Source organism: Zosterops lateralis (genome assembly GCF_965231275.1).
Source record: "Zosterops lateralis genome assembly, chromosome: 3".
Lineage (NCBI taxonomy): Eukaryota > Metazoa > Chordata > Aves > Passeriformes > Zosteropidae > Zosterops > Zosterops lateralis.
The window spans coordinates 111596733-111620297 of NC_139764.1; the positions used below are offsets into that span (position 1 = coordinate 111596733).

General features: G+C 40.4%; 1 protein-coding gene across 1 annotated transcript in view; it reads right to left on the minus strand.

Annotated features, from left to right (window-relative positions):
* MSRA (methionine sulfoxide reductase A) overlaps positions 1-23565 on the minus strand; it is a 230338-nt gene that overhangs the window by 93495 nt on the left and 113278 nt on the right. Inside the window, exon 4 of the mRNA XM_083856934.1 lies at positions 3829-3933. Within this exon, the coding sequence (XP_083713060.1) occupies positions 3829-3933 (105 nt within the window). The remainder of the gene's footprint in view (positions 1-3828; positions 3934-23565) is intronic.

The following is a 23565-nucleotide window of genomic DNA, read 5'->3' on the forward strand; positions in this document are numbered from 1 at the left end:
TCACCTTGTCACCAGCCCAGAGCACTGAGTGCCACATCCAGTTTCAGTGTTCCTTGGGCACTTCCAGGGATAGAGACTCCAAAAGGAAGTGGACAGCTCCTTCTGAAGTTTGGCAGTCCCTTCCATGAAGAAATTCCTCTTACTGTCCAACCTCCCCTGGTCCAGCATTAAGGAACCATAAAAATACCCAAGTAAAGCAACCTGTGCAAGGCTGGGGCGTGTAAAGTCATCTGAGAACAATTCCATCTTTTCCAGGGGTAAAGTGACACTCTCACTTTTGGCAAATTATTATGGAAGAACCACATGGGAATTCTATTGATCCAAACTGAGATGAAGGTTTGGGAGTGTTTCCACCAAGCACTGCTGTGCCACACAGATGCCTGAGACAGCTGTGAAGGACTTGGGTGTCTCCACAGCTCGGTGTCACATGGAGGGAGACAGGAGCTCATTCCCAGGAGGAATTCAGCCACATTAGCACGGCCTCCTGCCTGGGCTAATTAGGTGATGCTTCCCAGCTGCCAGAAATCCAAGAGTGAATCACACATCTGCCACATCCAGCCTTCTTCTGAAAGCACAGACTGGAACAGTGCTGAACCTCAGTTGTATCGGGATATAAAGACATAATGTCATGATTTTTCTTTGATTTAGAGCCAGAAAGAATCATAAATCCAGCTGATGAGTTTATTTGACCTGTTATCACAACTACTATGCTTCATTCACATATCAGTGTGGCCAGATAATGAACTTCAGTCATCCCAAAGCCCTGAAGTCCTTTAGGCACTTCTCAGCTCTCTGCAGGCCACAGGCTGATCCCAACCACTGCCAAAGCCAATAATACAGATGTGGCAAAAGATTGATTAGGTGGGTGTTGTCCAAATTATTTCAGCAGATATCCATTTCTCATACCTGGAAGATGAAGAATCATAAATTCCTGCCCATCAGTTCCCAGCTCTGGCAATCAGGATGAATCCAAACATATGAGTAAGACACGTGGGCCAATTGTCCTGATGTATCAAAACAACCAGTCCATGAGAGTCATGGAAACCCAGAACGGTTTGGGTTGGAAGGGATCTTAAAAACCATCTCATTCCAACTCCCTGCCATGGGCAGGGACATCTTCCTCTATTCCAGGTGCTCCAGGCCATCTCCAACCTGGCCTTGGACACTTCCAAGGATCCAGGGACAGACACAGCTCCTCTGGACACCCTGTGCCAGGGCCTCAGCACCCTCACAGCCAAGAATTCCTGGCCAATATCCCATCTAAACCTACTCCCTTTAAGTTTGAAGCTATTTTTTTCCTGTCACTCCAGGCCCTTGTAAATATTCCTTTCTGTCTTTCCTGTAGGTACTGGAAGGCCTCAATGATGTTGCCCTGAAGATTCTCTTTTCCAGGCTGAAAGAAAGAAGCCACCCTCTGGTGATGGCCAATTTCTGATAATCCAAAGGAAAAAAAGAGCAAGAAAAAGATCTAAACCAAAATCTTCTTTTTATGAAGAAAAATTCTTCATAAACTCTGCAAGAAAATCAGGAAGGCCCAGCAGTGTGATTTGAGGGTGGAGATTGTCGTAGAATCACACAATCCTGGAATGGTTTGGAAGAGACCTTAAAGATCACCTCGTTCCAACCTCCTGCCATAGGGAAAGGTCTGTCTCAATGCAGAGCTCCAGGTTTTTCAGGGATGGTGCAGATGAATCATCCTGAACACAGTTCTAAGGCAGGCAGCTGGAAAAGGGAGGCTCATAAATCAACAGCATGGGCCACTGCACTCAATGGAATCACAGGATTCCTCCTCCTGACTGGAATCAAGCTCCTCTTTTAAAATGATGGATTATCCCGCCTGAAAGACTCAAAAGGATGGTGATGGAAAAAGACTCCAGTGTTTAATTACACTGAGGGATGTGAAGCTGTTTCACTCCACAGTGGAACTTTCCAAACCTCAGCTCCCAACTACTGGAGTTTGTCCCAGTTTATCGGGATCAGGTGTTCAACCTGTCACAAGGTACCTGCAAGGATGACTTGGTCATGCAATCATGGAATATCCTGAGTTGGAAGAGACCACCAGGACCATTGATCCAATTCCTTGGGCTCTCCCAGGACACCCCAGCAATCCCACCCTGGCCCTGAGAGCACTGTCCAAACACTCCTGGAGCTCTGGCAGCCTCAGGGCAGTGACCACTCCCTGGGGAGTTGTTCCAGTGCCCAATCACCCTCTAAAAAGAAGAACATTTTCCTGATATCCAACCCAACCTCCCCTGACATGGTGTTCTCTCTCTTTAATGTGTTTATTCCCAGCACTGGGGCAGTTTTCTGACCTCTACATCCTTTTTTTTGTCCCTCTTCAAATCCCCAGCAATATTCCCATAGATCCCTGGGATGGCAACAGAGGAACTGCACAAAATGTTCTGATTTCCTGGCCCTGCAGACAGAAAATTCCTGACTCCAGCCCTTTCCATACAGGCAGGAGTTGCAATAACCACTCTGGGCTCAGTGGAAGACACTTATCCACAATAGTCCCTGGATCCCTCTTTGAGTTTCTCTTTCCCAGGGTGGCATCACATTTTGGAGGTATCATCTGCAATTTTTTTGTTCCCAGATGCGGTAACAAGTGGCATAATTACGATGGCTGTTCAAATATTGAAATGAGTTACTTGTGTGCGGCGTTTCTGGGAAATGGGAGAAGGGATGAGGTTTATTGGAACTCTATAAACATGCAAAATGTTTTTTTCTGCACACAGTTTCCCATTTCTGTTTGCACAGATGTGGGCCCTGTCAGCACAAAACCTCTGCCAAGAAGGATAAATTAAATCCAAAGGTTTGGAGAAGGCAGATAGGTAGAATGATCCACTCTGCACAACATCTCTAACCCCTTTTTTTGCTCTTTTTCCTGATCACAAAATATACTTGGTATGGCTGAAAAAACGTAAAATCCCCAGGCTGTGATGAAGGATAAAGGGCCTGGGTAGAAATGAAATAAAATAAATAAAATGAAAATAAATAAATGAAAAAAAAATAATAAAATAAAATAAATAAAATAAAGTAAAATAAAATAAAATATCAAGCAAAATAAAATAAAATTTAAAAATAAAATATGGTAAAAAAAATCTAAAATAAAATTTTTAAAAAAACTAAATAACAAAAATTTTAAAAACCGAAAATAATTAATTTTGTTTTTAAAAACCTAAATAAAGTAAAATAAAGTAAAGTTAAAAAAAAGTTAAAGTAAAATAAAATAAAATAAAATAAAATAAAAAATAAAATAAAAAAAAATAAAATAAAATAAAATAAAATAAAGCAAAATAAAATAAAATCTAAAAATAAAATATGGTAAAAGAAAATTTTAAAAAACCTAAATAACAAAAATTTTGAAAAACAAAAATAATAATTTTTGTTTTAAAAAACCAAAACAAAGCAAAATAAAGTAAAGTAAAAAAAAATAAGGTAAAATTAAATAAAATTAAATAAAATTAAATAAACCAATATAAAATAATATAAAATAAAATAATAGAAATTCTGAAGATGCAAAGAAATACACTCTAATTGAAGAGACAAAAGAAATCACGGAATAAATTGTCATAATCAAAGTTGAAGAGAATTTTCCATTGTCTCCCGTGCCACTCTGTGGGAATTTTCCCAGCGCAGGCAGCTGTAGGGGAGGAGGGGCACTCAGAGCTCCCATTCTCCCTCTCTTTCTCTGTCAATAAATGTCTGCAATCATATTCCTGAGCTCCAGTGTGATTTCAAGGTTCATCTCTTCCATGCAGCTCAAACACTAATTATCCCAGCTGTAATTAGTAAGATAATTAAATACTGGCTCGCTCATCACTCTACCTTGTGTCGGGTCATGATTCTCCCAGAAGACCTTGAGCAGTTGCTCGAAGCTGATGTTTTGTGGCTCAAACACCACCCGGACAACCTCGGCGTGCCCAGTTCTGCCTGAAAATTCAAAATAAAATCAGATTTTAGCAGTGACAATTAGCCAGGGCATGCTCAGGGTTTTTGTCTCTGCAGTTCCAAGCACAGTCCTTTGGTTTAGTTTCATGTTTTCCTAAAAATGCTTTGATTTAGCACCATTTATACCTGAGCTCTTTTTTGCACAGTATTTTATATTTATATAAATACAACTGTTATATACATAAACTTGTATATATATATATAAACTCTTATATATAAAACTCTTTATATAAATATATTTATACAAATACAACAATTTATATAAATTCATATAATATAATATAATATAATATATTAATAATTCGTATAATATAATATAATAAATATATACAATAAATATAAAATAGAAATATAATATATTATATATAATATATAGTATATAATATATATTATAATAAATAATATATAATAAACATATATAAACTCTACTAAATCTGTTTGTTCAGACAAGGCCATCATGAAATAAACTGCGCAGAGAGACAAGAAGACAGTGATGTTATTACAGCAGTTTATTAGCTTAAAGGGAGAAAAAATTTAATTATTCTAACAAATACATAATTGAAAACCAGAAAAATATTGTAAATATTCTAAATCGAGCATTAAAATATGAAAAGTTTTATGTCTAATTGTCTTGACTGAGTTTTGCTTTTGTGGCGATGTGGATAATATAATTGATTATTAAATAATTTTCATTATTATAAAATATCAATAATATTGATGATGATAAAAACAAATGCCAAGGGTGTGTTTAAAGAAGGTCACACAGATAATTCCAAACTTTCACAATATCCAACAGGCTCAAAAGTGTCAAAGAAAGCCTGGCTCAACTTCAAATTTTATGACAGCAGAAATACAAGGAAGATCAGCAGATGTTACAACACTTAAAAAAATTATTCCTATTTTTCAGTTACACTTTGGACAGAATTTTTTCATTTCTGATGTGTTTATGACTCACAATATTATTGAAAGATAAAATTTCTGAAGGGTCTGGCCATATAATTCACTTTCATTTTAATTAATACTGGTATTGGTGAGTGCTCAGACTTCTCAGGTGAGAGTCCACTGCACAAAGTGGATTTTATGTTTCATATTCATTTTGCATTTTATCATTTAAAAATTAGACATTTTTGTTGTTATTACATATTAATGAATGGGGGAAAAATCCTGCCCTTCAATTAAATCATATGAAATAAACATCTAAAAATAAACTGGATCTGCCTTTTGGTGGGGATTTATTAAGTTCTTTGACCACATTAGGGAGGTTTTTATTTAATTTACACCAGCACAAAATCCAGATTTATTCCATTGATTTCAACAGAATCAAGGAATTCCACAGAGAGTGAATCTGGCCCAGTGATGGCTCCTGAATGAGCTGTCACCAAACAAGAAAAATCAGATTCTGTGAGTAACTGAGGAGGATTCAGTAGAGACATGAGGAGAAATTTGAATTAAAAAAAAAAAAAATTAGAAATAAAAAGGATGCTGGGAAATATTAAAGATCCACGATGGGGCAAAGTGTGACAGCATTTTATCAGTTAATGGGGTACCTGAAACAAAACCTAAAAGAGGCACAGAGGACTGGGCCAGCTGATAAAAGGGTTTTGAAAAACTGGGATTAAAATTAGTCTGGAATGCAGAGGAGTAAAGGAGGACACAACTGGGATATCTGTAGTCTAGATTTGATAAGACTGAATTGCTCCTTATCTTAATGTAACAAAGATCTGTTCAGTGAGATGAAAAGAGAATAAATATCCTGGGAGCTGGAGTGAAGCCAGGTCCCCCTGTCCTGCAGGATGTCCTCAACTGTGACCCAATTCCTCTCTGCCTTTTACAGTCCAGGGAAGCACCTCATTACCTTCCCAAATTTGGGAAGCAGAAAGGATTATCCATTCAGCAGAATAAAAATACAACTTAGAGATAATTGGCTTAATAATGAAGTGAAATGGTCTTCAGCAAGAACTGATGACCAGCTTAGGCCAGGGATGGAATTTATTCCAGATTTTGTTGTTTAATGTGGCCCATTAGCAAAAATAATGAACTTGGTGGAGCCCAAACTGGGGCTTTTGTTGTAGCTTGAGGAAAAAAAAGGAGAAAACACAACCAGTGGTGTGTCCAGCTCTACAAAGCCAACATTGTTCTCGTTAGCCACGCAAATGCAGGACAGGGCTTTCCTCCAGCCAGAGGAGGGGTGATTAAAAGAGGATTCTAAGGAGGGAGGAGAACAGGAGCGGGCAAAAGGGAGTGAGGCACATCTCAGTCCCCCAGTTTAGGATGGACATTGAGTGCTGGGTCCAGTTCTGGCCCCTCAGTTTAGGAAGGACATTGAGTGCTGGGTCCAGTTCTGGCCTCTCAGTTTTGGAAGGACATTGAGACACTTGAGCACATCCAGAGGAGGAAAAGAGGCTGGTGAGGGGCTGGGAACACAAACCCTGTGAAGAACAACTGTGAGAGCTGGGGTTGTTTATCTTGGAGAAAAGGAGACTCAGAGGTGACCTTATCACTCTCTACAACTCCCTGAAAGGCTGAAAGGTGGGGGTCAGTCTCTTTCTCCAGGCAGCATCTGATAGAATGAGAGGACACAGTCTCAGGCTGCACCAAGGGAAATACAGGTTGGATATTAAGAAAAAGTTTTTCATGGAAAGAGTGATAAAGTACTGGAATGGTCTGGGGAGGTAGTGGATTCACCATCCCTGGATGTGTTTAAAAAAGCCTGGATGTGGCACTCAGTGCCATGGTTTTGTTGAGATGTCAGGCATGAGTTGGACTCGATGATCTTGAAGGTCTCTTCCAATCAAGTGACTCTGTGTGATTTTGTGTGTGATTGTACAACTAAAATGAAATTAAAGAGTGGCTTCTGACTTCAGTATTTTTAGTTTTTGTAAGCCAACATGAATCTTACGAAAGGTTTTTATCACTCAGGAGCAAATTACTTGTCTAAATGAAAAGGTTTAGATCACAAAAAAGTTTCCTAAAGAACTTAAAAACAACAAAAGCTTTACCTTTCCTCCCAACTGAAGCAGCAATTACACCTTGTCAACACTCCCTGCTCCTGCTAATCCAGAAGTTCAAAGGATCAGCCTCCTTTTTTTCCCAGAATAAGGAAATAATGGTGCTCCTCTGAGAACTCTAGCCTGACCTCATGAAAAATATCCTCAGATGTGTGGCTAAGAGACTGTTAGAATAGATTTAAAATCAATATTCACCCTCAGGGGAAAGGAAAGGAAGTAATGCTGCTGGTCCTACCAGATTCACCTCTCATTTTCCTCAAAGCCTTTCCATAATACAGTGGATTTTCTTTCTGCTGTGGTTATTCCTAATAACAATCTTGGTATTGGTGACTTTTTGCATTAGGCTTGAGTCTGACTATGAAAACAGAATAATCCTATTTTGTCTGTGTTTCACACACTTGGTAAATCCAATGCCAAAAGAACACAGCATCAACCCAGCTCACTACTCCTCTGTATGATGAAAAAACAATTGAAATATTTCTAATCAAACCTTTTTCTGTAAAAGTTTTTAAAATGGAGAGGCAGTAATGAAAGAGAAACAATTACCCCACTTGTTCTCCAAAAACTTGTGTGTCTTTAATGAGGAATTCAACAGCCTGACACTGAGGAGCTGCAAGGATTTCTAATGATCAGTGGGAGATGTGATTCTCTCAGTGACATCCAGCTCTTCACCTTAGTGCCTCCTTCAGAATTCCTCCTGAAATGCCCATTTATATTGTCAGAGAGTCACAGTGTCCTCACTTCACCCACTGCTTTTAATTAGCAGATCTTTAATATCTCACAGCAAAAGTAAGAACGAGTATGAACATTTCTAGAACCCTCAATGTCTGGATCACGTCTTTTTAAATAATTGATGGAATTAAAAATATAATTCCATGTGCTGTTCACTGTGCAAACAGAAACCCTTTCTTTATCAGAGCCATTTTCAGATTTCCAGTGGATGGGCATTAACAGATTTCTCAGTTCCTTCAGCTCTGGAAGGGCTTTAACCATCGAAGAACCTCCCTGCAGATGGGAAGACTTTATTACACCGAGGCAGAGAGAGAGGGCTGAGTGCCAAGAGCAGATTGTCTGTTTATCCTGGATCCATTTCCCACTTAGAAAACACGGCCTCTCCCGGAGGATTAACTCCAGCGAGCTCATTCAGTGGGGATTCCAACCCTGGCAAAAAAAAAAAAAAAAAATATCCCCGCAAAGAGCAGGGAGAAAAAGACGTCTGAGTGACACCTTTTCAATTCCTTTTCTTCCTAAGAGCATTTAGACTCTCACCTTCTTAATCATGTCCCAGGTGAGTGCCCAGGCTGAGGGATTAGGGGAGAGAACTCATTCTCTTTAACTGGCTGGATCCAGGGAGCGTTTAATTATCTCTGGCAAAGCGGAGCAGCTTCCTGGGGCTGGCTGGAAGAGCTCCTCACCTGGGAATGTCCATGTGGATTTCACCTCCACCTGGCCCTGCCTCAGGTGAATTAAATTCTACAATGCAAAAAAATCCAAAGCTATTCCCTCCTGCCTCAGTTCTGCAGCAAAAAAGGACCTGGGTTCTTTTTGAGAAATACGGTTCTGACTCCACTAAATGGCAGAATCCCACAATACTTTGGGATGGAAGGGAGCACAAAGATCATTTTGTCCCATTTATTTGTACTCAGCTCTGTTTAACGGCTCTTCATTACAAGAATGGCCCAGAGTTTGAGGAACAACTTATCCATTACAGCTCCTGCTCTCAGTCTATTCCACAAAGAGCAGATAATGACTCCTCACACATTTTCAAAGAGTTCTCAGAAAATAACTCCCTCTTCTCTCACCTCTCCCAGGAATCCCTGAACTGCCCCTGTGCTGGTCACACCAGCAACACAACCTCTTTGGGATCCCAGAATGGGAAGCGACCTTGAGGATCATCCAGTGCCAATTCCTGCCATAGTCAGGGGCACCTTCCACTCTCCCAGGTTGCTCCAAGCCCCATCCAACCTGGCCTTGGACACTTCCAAGGATCCAAGAGCAGCCACAGCTTCTCTGGGAAACCTGTGCCAGGGCCATGATGTCAACGTGGAATGTAAAGAAATACAACCAAACTTCAGCACCCACTGATTTGGGAGTTAAACCAAACTCTGTTATACAAAGTCACGGCCCAAGGAAAAATGCAAAATACTACCCAAAAACCCCCATCATGGGAAGGTCTTTTGAGCATGTCTTCCTCCAAACCAGCCTGGGAATTTTTATTAAGTCGTGGTTGTTGGTACCAAAATTTCCAGCGCCTTCCTATTCATTAAATAAACAAACAAAAGTTGAGCACTAAAATACTGAGAGCTCACATTTTGGCCATCCCCTTCCCTTTATGTTTTTTACCTTCAAATCAATGACGATGAAAAGAATGGAAACAATCCCAGATCCATAGATTTTTAAGAAGGGTCCATTAAAATATTTTTAACTCCTGCCCAACACTGAAAGAATTTATGGAACCCTTGTTTTATACTTCTATACTGGCACTAAAATGTGGCTAATTTATTTTACCTCCTTCTTTATATTTTAAACCACTTTAATGACTTTACCAGCACTGAACTAGGAGATAATGCTTGGTTTATTAACCACTGTGAATTTCTGCTTTAGAAAATATAATTCTTTAACTTCTCAGTGTGATCCACGTTCTTTTTTTATCCACTTTTATCAAAACATATCAATCCTCTCCAGCAAGAAGCCAATTTATCACTATGGGCTGGCCAATCTTGCAGTTCTAAATCAAAATAAATTGTCCATAAATTCTAGAAACTTCCAGAAACTTCTGCCTGGACCACAGAAAATCAAGTATTTTCTAATATCTTCAGAAAGTAGCTCCTACAGCAGCTACAGTGTAGCACCTCTGAAGAGAAAATGTTAGTAAATTTTATTTATTTGGTTTATTAGAGGACAGGTAAATCACCCAGTAAATGAAAATTCATAAAGATATGAAAATTTGCTGATAAAACAATGAACTGCTATTTCTGCTGTCTTCTAGAATTACTTCATTTTTTACCCCTTAAAAACAAAACTAAGAGAATAAAATTGCCAATAAAAAATGGGGTTGAACATGCTGTTATTGTTATTTTTTTTCCCAGAAAAGCTCATATTTTTCAATAAACTACTTGAACGAAATTAAAAAAGATTGGCAGCGCTCACAAAAAATATTGGGTTTTTTCAAAAAATCTGCCAAACAAAAGTACTAAATGAATCTGTTTCTTATTTGCAAGTATTTAAAATTTCTGTGGCAGAGCTGAAAAAATTTTCACTGTTGTTTGCTCAAATCCTGTCTGTTCTTCAGCAGCAAAATGGGTTTGATAAACAGAGTATTGATTGGTTTTGCTGAACAGAATAACTGGAAGCAAGACCACTGCTATAAAACCCTTTTTATTTGTAAAATGGCTGCACATCAAACAGCCAATAAAAGGGGGAAAATAAATTATATAAATCTGTAGGAAAAAAAGGAGATGGATAAACTTTCCTTGTTCACTGCACTTATTACAGGTTATGTTTTTATAGGCTGAATGTCCACACAACAAGCCCTTAAAATGGGATTATTTTAGACCCCCTTTGGCCTGGTCCTCTGGACCAGATGCTGTTCCCAGTTGGAATGTGCTCCTAGAAAAGATATTCTGGTTTAATTTCAGCCAAGTGAGGGAAAAATGTCGAAGATGGGTTTATAATTAACACCACGGTCCTACGGAATCCAGGTCTTGTCAGCCAAGCTCCATTTCATCCTCCCATGAAATTACAAGTCTGGCTGTAATAAATGTGGGATGTAATAGCACGGATGGAACTTGGGCTTTATTAATGCATTTGACTTATTACTTCATGACTGATTAAAAAATTAACGCTCCCCCATATCGATAGTGCACGTGTTAAGTGGATTAAGAATCGTCTAAATGACATCTCTTAAAAAAAAAAATTGTCCAAAGGGAGCGAGGCTTGAATGGCAGCATTTTTATCTGTCCTCTGCAGGGACTGCTACAGAGCCTGTTGCTCTTAAAGCCCTTCATCAGGAAATTTGAAAGAAATATAAAGTCTCGATTTATAAATTCTGTGGGTAACTCAGACGAGGAGCTGAAGGGATGGCCTTACAAAGACATTTCTTGCTGCGCTGGGGCCACTCAATCAAAAATGTATTAAAGGAGTCAGAGGTAAAGTCTCTGCTGAAGGGAAAAAGGGACACACACATGGTACCTGCAGATGGGAAACAACCTTAGAGGTAAAGTCAAGGGTGGAAATAAACACGGAATTTCACTGCTGTACTGCAATAAAATGAAATAGGGCCTGAATTGGGATGTCAAAGAGAAAAGGAGTTGTGGGAACAGCTCTGGTGAGATCAACCTTGGCACTAAGAAATCCTGAAAAGTCATTTCAGTGACATCCACCAAGTGCTGGATGAATTGACCCTTCCCAAAAGAAACCCCAGGAGGTTTTTAACTCAAGGAGATGAGCATGGCCTCAGGAAGGGGATGCAAAAAGGGCCCTTTGAGAAAGCAATGGAAAGGCAGATCAAGAATCAGTGGTGGGATGGAAACCAGGGAATTCCAAATGGAAAACGGCTTTTAGATATGGATATGGATATGGAAAATGGGCCCTGCTCAGTTGCACCGATGGATCTTGGGCTGCTCCTCTAAACCCATGTCCTATAAAACACTTCTCCATTTCCTGACATTTTCAAATCAAATCAGATTTCCTTCTGGGAGAGACACTTCAGTCAAATATCAGCTAAACTTAAAGGAAAAAGTGCTAGGTCTTGATAAAACAGTAACGCGATGAAACATAATGATCTATAAAATAAAAATGTCAAATTAAATAATGCAGGGAGCCCTTACCAGCCTTAAAGGCTGGGAATATATGAGTGAATTTCCCCTTTTTCCTTTGTTCATTTGGCTTTAACGAAGCTTTTCTATGCCAAACTCATCTGCGCAAAGAGTTGGGACCTTTTGAGTTATCCACTTTTCATCATGGTTGATGAGGAAGATTCTGACCCAACTACAAGTTCTATATCATTTTTATACAGTGGAGTTGAAATCTTTTAGCTGTGGAGATGGGAATAGAAAAACTCCATATTCTCACATCAAAAAAAATTCTCATTTAAAGTCCAAATTTAACCCTTAACTGACACATCTGATGGATGGAGCCTTTATATTCCAATAAATTATATTTCCTCTAAAAAGTACTCTAGTACATTCCACTATCCCAGGTTGATCCAAGCCCCATCCAACCTGGCCTTGGACATTTCCAGGGATCCAGGGGCAGACACAGCTTCTCTGGGAAACCTGTGCCAGGGCCTCACCATCCTCACAAAGAAAAATCCCTTCCCAATATCCCATTTAACCCTTCCTCAATAGCCCAAATATCAAGTTTTACCCGTTTGCTTCAACTGTGACTTGTTCCAAAGGAGGCAAATGGAAAACAAGAATTCCTCTTTGTCTGGAAAGGGAGTGATACCCCAAGGAACAGCAGGAGCAGAAGACCCAAATCTTCAGAAAAGTATTTTAAGAGATGATTTATTGCCAAAAAAATGGGTGTAATGTCCCAAACCAAAGCAGTACTGGGGGTCTGCTCAGAAAAAGCTTAGATTTAAAAGTTTATAATAAATACATAAACAACATACCTGGATTTAGTAACTCAGCTTCAATCTATAAAGGGAATTGTTTCAATGTCAATATAACAGAAGACATGATTGATTTTTTTTCCTTAAAAGTTTACAGCTTTTTGCTGCAAAGCCTCTGTGCCACTGTTATGCAACACAAAGAATTTCCTTAAATAAATGGGTGGAACAGAAAGCAAAGAATAGTAGGAATGTGAGGAATATGTCATGCACTGAGAAGAGCTTTGAAAAGGGATAAATAGAGGTAAATATAATACCTGGGGACGTCTATTAATAGCAAGCTGGAGAGTTGGAAAATATTAACTAATCTGGAATTTAAAAAAGCAAGAAATTAGACTAAGATATTCTAATATATAATATTTCCTATTAGAATTACAAAAATTGTGGTTGTCTCCTCGTCTCTCTAGAGTGAATCCAGTAAGAGATTACTATTCAGAGGAGATCTCTGAATAAAAGGTTTGGTTTCTGAAATGTGACAATTCTGGCTCTTTCTGAAGCTGGAAACCACCAAAGAGCTTAGGAAAAAAAAAATGCAGCTCTTAATACCTGAGAACTGTAGACCAGAATGCCAAAAAAAGAGATAAATTTCTGTATTTGTACTCTGAAAGCTTCTCCTCCATAGCTGATTTTTATTAAATGACTCAGACAGTTCTATTATAAACATAAATAAAATTGGGATCTTGGTTTCCCTCCTGATTTCCCCGAAACAAATCTGCAAAAAGCAGTAGAGGCAACCTGGTTCCACCAGAAAGCATCAAAGTGCAAAGAGAAGGCAACAGAGTAAAGTTTGTGATGACAAACAGACACTCAGAGGGCAAAAAGGAAGCTGGGATGGAAATTCAGAATTAATTTGTCCTAGACAAATAGTTCTAAACCCACCAAAACTAATAAAAGAATTCTAGAAAGTTCTAAAAATGCCCAAGCAACTATTTGCTGAAAAAGTCTTTAGCAGAAACTATGAAAGAGATTCAAAATATAAAATTATGAACACTTATATATCTAGAACAGCTATAAGACATATAATTAATTAAATTATATTTAATCATTTCATTTACAGTACTTTCCCTCAAAGAGCTTTAGAAAACCTGCTATTTCTTTTAATTATCAATTACAGCCATTGCCCCTCTTCAAGTGATATTCCTGCAAGGTTATTGAAGGAGGGGGCTAAAAATTTGCCCAGTAGAGATATTAAAAATTGTAGGAGAGATATTAAAAATTGAAGTGAGGTCAGAAACTGGGAAACCAGGAATTTGCAGTCTTGGGTACATGGTACAAATGTCTGCAAAGAGCAACAAAGAGTTCAAATCACAAAAGGTGACAGAATTGATTGTCTGGTTGATAAAAAAGATATTTAAATCCCTGAAAATTCTGTTAATAAAAAAGTTTGGGGGTAGAAAATTGTCCTGGGGATTCATTTTCGCTTCAGCTCCTTGATTGTAACTTTATTTTTCCCAACCAGCCTCATGAGGGTCCATAAAGGGAGAAGAATTTTGCTCCATGCCCAACATCATCAGAGGCTCTATTCCAGAATATCCCATTTCTGATTGTGGAGAGAGGAATTCCTCATCCCTGGAATCTGAGCACAAACCTCCACTTAAGTGACGAGAAGAATTTTCTTAAGGACTTGTGAAAAAAAAACACTCCACAAAGCCCATTAACCACAGAACCAGCTGAGACACTTCTACAGCTGCACGACCCAGGTCTGAGACCAGGTTTAAAAAAACAAAGAGGAGCAGATCAATCATTGGCCTTTAATAAATCTTTGCAGATATTTCTCCTTTTTTTTTTGTGGCCAACCTTTTAGACATTATTAATTCTCAATTTTAATGAACGGCTCCACCAAAGCTTAACCTCGAGAAGTCACGTAAAATGAATTATTACCATGATTAATTATGCTGGGATAAGCCAATAAAGAGCAGCCTTTCTTTCAGACACTAATACAATTAATTAAAATTAATTCCAGTAAACAGTGCAGTGCTCCTCGCACAAAACAAAAAGTATTTTTGCTTTTTTTCTTTTGCTAAAATGTAAATATCATCATTCACATTAGACCAGTAAAACCATTTACCTCCAGTTTAAGCCTAATGAACATTCATTGTATTTGATTATCCATTATTTCTGTTCAACCAGCCCCAAATCAAGAGTTTTCAACTACAGGTTACTTGTATCTTCTTTATATTCCCATTTAAAGGGGATCATTTCAGTAAAGCAAAGAAGGGATTTTAATTCAAGTGAAACCAGCATTCCTTGACATTTATTCATCCAAAAAGGAATGACCAGTCTGGATGCCCAAGAGTATTTAGAAGACAATGAGAAAAAAACCAAAAAAATCCAACTATTGTTAATTTACTAAAAAAAAACAAAACTCAGGGAATTAATATATGGAAATAATGTGGGTCACTGTGCTCTCATTTATGGATTTGTACATCCCTAATACTTGGAGAACTGTTGGAATTTTTGAAATAACAACCCTGGCAAAAGGAGGGGCACAAATTTCCTTTCTCACAGCTACCATTCCTTGGAGAATTTTTTTTTCTCATATTGAAATTAGCTCTGGTTTTGCTGCACTGGAAGATCTTGCAGCCAAAAGCTCAGGTTACATAAACCCAACCTGGAATAAAATGCAGTTTTGTAACACTGAGGGAGAAATGTTTGACATTATTTATCTCCTCAGGATATCATGGAATCACAGATGGGTTTGGGTTGGAAGGGAAAACAAAGATTATCCTGTTCCAATCCCTGCCATGGGCAGGGACACCTCCCACTATCCCAGGTTGCTCCAAGCCCTGTCCAACCTGGCCTTGGACATTTCCAGGGATCCAGGGACAGCCAAAGCTTCTCTGGGAAATCTGTGCCAGAGCCTCCCTACTCCCACAGCCAAGAATTCCTTCCCAATATCCCATCTATCCCTGCCCTCTGGCAGTGGGAAGCCATTCCCTGTGTCCTGTCCCTCCATCCCTTGTCCCCAGTCCCTCTCCAGCTCTCCTGGAGCCCCTTTAGGCTCTGGAAGGGGCTCTGAGCTCTCCCTGGACCCTTCTCTTCTCCAGGTGAGCACCCCCAGCTCTCCCAGCCTGGCTCCAGGGCAGAGGGGCTCCAGCCCTTGGAGCATCTCCATGGCCTCTTCTGGATTCATTCCAGAAGCTCCACATTTTTTTTCCTCAGCAGGGATAGACAGCCCAGCAAGTGACCACGGCCATATCCCACAATGTGGAAGAGTCAAACAGGACATTTGGAGAACCTCTGTCACCAGGAGGACAGTCCTGCAGTGCAGCCCTTCCAAAATCTCCACCATGGTGCTGTTCCTGAATTGGCTTCATGGCATGATGAGTGTTGGAGATGGTCCTGCTTCCCATGAGAGCTTGGAGTAAATAAAGACTTCCAACCCCAATTTCCAGCATCCTACTCCTTGACTCTAATTACAGTCACAAATCACAGCTCATTGTCATCGTTCTCCATTTTAAATCAGAGATTTGTTTTAGGTGAATCAGACCAGTCTGAATACACCAAGAAACCCTGGCATGTTAAATACCTTTAGCAGAATTTAGGGCTGGCTGTACTTGCCAATACACAGTACTGGGAGCTGTCCCAGGTACTGGCATTAGAACTCTTCAGTGTCCCCAGGCACTGGGATTAGATCTCTTCAATTGTCGTTTATTGGAATGGTCACTCCAGGGTATTGGATCACCCTGTAAATGCCTCTCTCTACACACACAGTGTCCAAGGACAGGCTGGACAGGGCTTGGAGGAGTCTAGGATAGTGGGAGGTGTCCCTGCCCATGGCAGGGGATGGAGTGAGATGAGCTTTAAGGTCCATTCCCTCCCAAACCATTGTGGGATTCTGTCATTCTATTCAATGATTATTTTTTTTTATTCCTTTATTCCATATATAAATTTGCACTAATGTAATTCCTGAATTGGGAAATAAGCCAGGACAAACATGAACTCTCCCCACAAATGGGGTTTTAGGTGTGTGAGGAATGGCCCCCCTGTCTTATGGGTCATACAAGAGCTCTCACACACTCCCTCAGCACCTGGGATGGTTCTAGGATCAGAAATGGATGTGTACAAATAATAACAAATTATCCTCTCTTATATTTTATCTCTTCCTAAGCCTTTCAGATGTCCCAACTCCTCTATGGCTGGACCCAGCTATTATCAGTCACAAGAGAAACTCTTCTTTATAAATCTTGTATAGCAAAAGCAGCCTTAAAGATGGGATTAGAAATAAAAAAAAAAATACAAAAGAAACCCCACCAACTTGCATTTAGCAAGCTCATAATAAAAATTAAAAGATACTAATAAATACTGTGCTTATAAGCCGGTCTAAATCTATCCAAAATGCCCTGCAGTGAAGTCTTACATCAGTTATTATTGAAACATTAAATGCTTTTCTTCCAGGCTTCCAGCAATCAATTTAACTTTCAGTCATCTTGTCCCCATATGTGCTGCTCCTGTTGATGAAATGGCTATTAATAAAGGAATAGATGGCTATGAATTAAAGCAAGCTCTACTTAATCACATTAATCCAGAGTATGTTAAAGGCTTCAATTTTCTAAATAATTTTGGGCTTAATGCCTCTGAGATGGGCAGACTGCTCTATTGATGCAGCATCTGGTCCAATTTAGGCTGCATTGTGAAGGAGGAATTGTTAGGCCCTTGCAAAAATAAGGAAGACTGACAGTTTTAGGGATGCAACCAAAACTGCTACGGCTGAGACAAAAGATCCTGCAAGATATTGAAAAAGGGCCCGCGACAATTAAAAGGCAGCCCCTGCTCTGCAAATGCAGCTCCAGTGCTCAGTGAATTGTGTATGATTAACTTACTCCTCCTGATGGGATGAGCACTCCACACACTTCACCAGCGCCGTATTTTCCAGTCATTGAACATCCAACAGCTGCTGCTGTGAAATATGTTCACTTACCCATTACATTGGGATACCAATTAGGGAGGAATTATTTCAAAGGGAATGGCACCACCAACACTATCCTTGCAAAAGCAGAAATTTCTGGCTTTGGGATTTTTTTTTCCCCCCTCCCCTGCGGAGTGTATTTTTTTTTTAATTTTTATTATTATTTTCTTTCTGTAAATGGAGGAATTTTACAATGAAATTAGATTTGCCTTGGCTTGTAGCAATGAAATGCTGCTGCATTCAATTGAGATTTAAAAAAAGTATTTTAAATACTTCCAGGAGGAATAAAAACCTTCAATGGAGAACTGGTTTAAAATGTTTTTAGGAGAATGATTTTTAAAACCCAGTCTTCATAGAAGGTTGTCAGTGAAGGAGACAACATGGTACAGTACATCTACATTTTAATATTCAAACTAATATTACCTTTGCTATTACATTTTTGTTATATTTAATATTAAAATTACAAAAGCTTCAGGGGCAGATACTTTGCCAGTAACTTGATTAGAAATTAAAAGTAAATCCAATGAATGTAGTGAATTTTCACTCCATATGTAAGGAATGAACGAAGCCAGAAAGTCACATCCTGCAGAGCTGTAAAGATCTGTCTGGATACCTTATTTCAATTAAAATAATGTTTAAGTTAAATACACAGAGCAGTTTGGGGGGCAGACATTGTATGTAGTTTGTAATATTAAATATTGCAAAATGTGGACAATTATAAGGTGGCCAAAGAAGATTTTATATGACACACTGAAGCATATACTTCATCTTACCTGAGATGGAATCAGAACTTTAAAATAGAGAACTTTAAAATCAGAAGCTTAAAATAGACATTAAAATTTATCAAAATATTCAGATCGATAGTTCCTCTTCAGTTGAATAAAATAATTTAGATGCATAAATACCAAAATACATCAGCTAAAATTCTCTGTGACTCCAAGAGATAAAACACAACTCCTGAGTTCCCCTCCCTGCCTGTGCTTTCCTCCAACACTCAGTCCCAGAAAAATCCATATATCCATTGATTTCAAAGCCCCTTAGAAGATAAGATAAACTATCTTCCTTTTTCATGAGTGAGGACAACGGGCAGGAAGAGCTGAAGGTCACCCAAGTCAGCCTTGGAGCCAGGACTGAAAGGGAAGGAGCTGAATCTCAGGTGAGACAGCCAGGCTGCCCCAGCTCCTCCTCCCGTCCTGCTCCAAAGGGCTGCCAGGCAAATTCCAGCACGGAACCACTGCTGAGGAACACGAGAGGCAGGAAAAGGGGGAGGAAAAGAGATCCCAGCACATCCCCTGAGACACCTGTGCCGCCCCTCAGAATGGGATGGGAATGTCCTTGAAGCCAAGGAGAAGTTCCATTCCCAGGAAGGGTTTCAAAAGGAGTTTTATGACTAACAGGGGAGGGGGGATTCTGCCTTTCTTTCCTTGTGAGGGTTCCTGGCACCAGTTTCCTGGAGCAGCTGTGGCTGCCAGTGGATCCCTGGAAGTGTCCAAGGCCAGGTTGGATGGGGCTTGGAGCAACCTGGGATAGTGGAAGGTGTCCCTGACTATGGCAGGGGCTGGGACTGGATGATCCTTAAGGTCACTTCCCACCCAAACCATTCTGGGATCCCAAAGAGGTTGTGTTGCTGGTGTGACCAGCACAGGGGCAGTTCAGGGATTCCTGGATGAGGTGAGAAAAGAGGGAGTTATTTTCTGAGAACTCTTTGAAAATGCGTGAGAAGTCGTTATCTGTTCTTTATGAAATAGACTGAGAGCAGGAGCTGTAATGGATAAGTTGTTCCTCAAACTCTGGGCCATTCTTGTAATGAAGAGCTGTTAAATAGACCTGAGTACAAATAAATAACCACTTGTTGGGCTGCTGATTTAAAAAGAACTCATTTCTAGGTGTAATTCTATGGCAACAGCTTTTGTAAGGCACTCTTTGACACTGCAGCAGAGCTGCTGTTTAACAATTCAAATGCAGAAAAGATGGGAATAAAGGAGGCAAAAAGCAACTCGGTGAGATCCCTGCTCACAGCTCAATTGTTTTGATGAATTCTGCCCTCACATGTTATATGAACATCTCCCGTGCAGACAAATCCTATTTCATGGGAACAATGGATGTGCGTGGAGAAAAGTCTATTATCCCATGGAAAATAAAGGAATTAGAGGAGAATCAGAGGCCATAAATAGATGAATATGCAGGGAGACACTTGGCTTTCCACTCAGTTGGTCTGCAGGATTTGCCTTCCATATCTGCTGTGACACTGATTATTCCTGCACTTGGGTGGATCAAAAGTGCCTAGCAGAAAAGCAGGAGCAACAAATGCAGTTCTGCTGCAAAGCTGTGCCATTTTTAATTCATTATTTTATTTTCCAGAGCTGCCTGAAATAGTCATCCCTCAAGCAGGCCATAGAAATTATTCCCTTTATTATGCAAAGTTCCATAAATCTCAACTGCTGTGTATGAAAGATACTGCTAATCTTTGGAGACTTTGGGTTGAAGTCTGAATTTTTTGGGAAAGACCAGGAAAAGTATTTTGCTCTTCACAGTTAATTCGATCTGGAACTGTGGGAGCTGGTAGCAAAATGTTGCTGAATTTTGGTGTGACAGCTCTTGGTTCAAACACCAGCCCAGGGCGTTTGGAGTCTGGATCCCAAAGGACTCTCGAAATAAGAGACAATTCTGTTGAAACCTCCAGGTTTAGAGGAAATGCTCAGGAAGCACATTCTTTACAGGTCCTGGTAAAGCCAGGCCACTGCTGAGACACGAGTGTGAGATTATAAAATTATAAAATCAGGGTTGGAAAAGCTCCTCTGAGATCATCAAGTCCAACTGTTCCCCAGCACTGCCAAGGCCACCACTGACCCATGTCCCCAAGTGCCACATCCATATGGCTTTTAAATCCCTGCAGGGATGGGGACTCCACCAATGCCCTGGGCAGCCCCTTCCAGAGTTTGACCACCCTTTCCATGAAGAGTTTTTTTCCTAATATTCATCTTCAACCTTCCCTGGCACAATTAGAGGCTGTTCCCTCTCATCCTGTCTCTGTTTCCTGGGACAAATCCCGACATCCCTGGCTGTCCCCTCCTGTCAGGGAGTTGTGCAGAGCCACAAGGTCCCCCCTGAGCCTCCTTTTCTCCAGGCTGAGCCCCTTTCCCAGCTCCCTCAGCTGCTCCTGGGGCTCCAGCCCCTTCCCCAGCTCTGTTCCCTTCCCTGGACACCAGAAGCCAGGTGGGAAGCTTGTTTTCTTCTACTGCCTGGACAATCTGGGCAAGGAGAAGAAGAAGAGACAGAAAGGAAAGGTCCTGGAATTCATTCCCAGGGTTAACATCTGGGCTGATGCACCTTGCAGCACTCTCATGCCAGGTACGCTGCGGGAAGCCAAATCTCTGCTTTTCCCTGTGCAAGAATCTCATCTTGTTTGCTTCTATTTCCACATTTTGGATTATTTGGATTATTTGGATATGGGTTCTATTTTCCCCTTGGGATTACATGTTGCTGCACATTCAGGAAAAGAAGGAAGAGGGTCCTCCCTTCACCCCAAACCTGACCTACTTAATGCAAACTGGATCCTACTCTCCTTGTGCATTCCAGCCTAAATTCAGCCCAGCCTAAAGACACCAGATCCCAGCCTATACTTTTCCATTTAATTTTAGCTTCACCTAAAGACTTCTGACTGGCTCACAAAGGCAGCTGGGGCATGAGGGAAGAGCTCATTACCCATTGCTCCTGTCTTTGAACACCTTTGAACACCTGCAGAAGGGCTGAACTGGCCCTGAACACAGAGCAACGAGGCAGGAGAGAAAATGAAACCATTTGTTAAAACAAAATAAATGAAGCGGTGAAAAATAATGGTCCCAGCTGCACCTACCACTGGTTCAGGGTCAGCTCTGCTGGAGCCAAAAATTCAAAGGATGGAATAGAATCCTGACCACCTCCCCCACCATCACCAGCCCATTCAGAAAATAATAATAGTAAGGATGTCAATATTTAGCACTCTTGCAATGCTTTGTAGCTTCAAAACGTTGCAGAAACAGGGCAGGATCAGTGAGAGTGAAACTTCTTTTTCCAAGGCCTGTTTGCTCCTTGGTAGCCACATTTTTATCTTATCATCATAAGAACTGGCCAAGAGAAATTTCTTCCTGATGTAACACCATTAACATCAGCAGAATTACATCCAGGATCAGTTTGACCCAATTTATTGCTTTTTTAGCAGATGATAAGTGTGCTATAATGGTGTTCCATTTGACTTTGGAACAAAGTATTTTCACAGCATTCAGCAGAGGGAATGACATGATTAAACCTTGTGTCCTTTGCAAATAAAAATCTAAGCCATTATAATACAAAAAAAAAAAAAAAAAAAAAAAAAAAAAAAAAAAAAAAGAAAATTAGTAAGTGAGAAAGAAAAAAAAAAGGGAAAAAGAAGAAGTAAACAATGTGTAATTATGAAAGTCAAGGATTATTCAAACTTTCGGTTCAGCCCATGGTACCTGTCACCTCTCAGGATGAATAAAGCAAATTTATGGCCAGGAGAAATCAGGATCTCTTTAATCCCAGGTTATGGATATTTTTTTTTTGCTTTTTACAACAGGGAGGTGGTGTCAGACTCTTCTCCCATATCACTGGATGAGACAAAACAGCCTCAAGCTGCCTCAGGGAAGTTTAAGTTGGATATTAGGAACAACTTCTTTATGGAACATTTATCACACACTGGCTCAGGCTGCCCAGGGCAGGGGTGGAGTGACCATCCCTGGAAGTGTCCAAAGGACATGTGGATGTGGCACTTGGGGACATGGTTTGGTGGTGACCATGGTGGTGGTGCTGGTTGATGACTGGACTCGACAATCCTGGATTTTTTTCCAAACTTTCCAACTTTTCCAAACTTTACTGATGCCATGAATGGAGGCCACAAAGTACCAGCAATAGGAATGCAGCTCTGTTTTTCATGGCTCAGAAGATCCCTCAGAGGAAGGACCAACTCCACCCATATCACGCTCCAGTTAAACCCCAGTAACAGCCTGGGGAGCCAAGGACAGCAGAATTAAAGCTGTTTTCCATTCCCTCCCTCTCCACTCCAACCCAGGCAGTGACATCTCTCCACACACTGAGATCATGGCTTTTCATATTAATTAAAATTCTCCTAAGCCTTGATTTCTCCAATTGTCTGCACAATCTGCTGTCCACTCTCTCAGTCTAACACAACACTTTGGGAGTAAAGGACCTTCTTTTTTAACTCTGCCTTCCCCACCAAGGTCCCAGTCCACACCAAGTCCAGCATTCAGAACATCAAACTCACTTTTTTCAGCATTTTTTTCCCTGCTGCTGCACTCTCTTTGCAGAAAGCAAAGCTCTCCTAGATTTTATGGAAATGTGACATTAGGAGAGAATCACTCGAAGGCATTTCAGCTACAATTAACATTCTTCACTCCTCAGAAAGAAAATAAAAGCAGCTTCTAATTGAATTGCTTGACTGAGTAAACACTGGATTAAACCGAGAGGGGAAGGAGCAGACAAAAAACTCCAGTTGGACAAATGTTGGGATTTGAGTTTGTTTTCCCAGGAACACTTGATGTGTGTGGATGCACTGTGGGCATGTGTGGGAACACAGATACTGCCACTGCCATGAGGCTTTTCTGGGCTCAGGAACAGGCACAGAAATGTCTCCAGGCAGAGAAACCTCATGATTCCTTCTTGGTTCTTCCCAGACAGAGCGTTCCCAGGATCTGTGCATTTAAAAGGGATGGTTGGGAAGGTCAGTCCAGACAATACATCCTCAGAAGGATGGAAAACAAGAGCAGGGCAGTGCAAAGAGCGCACTGAGCTTCTCAGAGTGAAATATTTCCTGCTAAGTACGAGTCCAGGAGGAGTCCTGGCTATGCAGAGTCATGGAATTAGAACAGTTTGGGTTGGAAGGGACCTTAAAAGTCCCACTCCCTGCCATGTCTAGTGACACCTTTCACCATCCCAGGTTACTCCAAGCCCTCTCCAGCCTGGTCTTGGGCACTGCCAGGGATCCAGGAGCAGCCACAGCTTCTCTGGGAATTCCATCCCAGCCACTCACCACTCTCACAGGGCAGAATTTCTTCCCAGTATCCCATCTA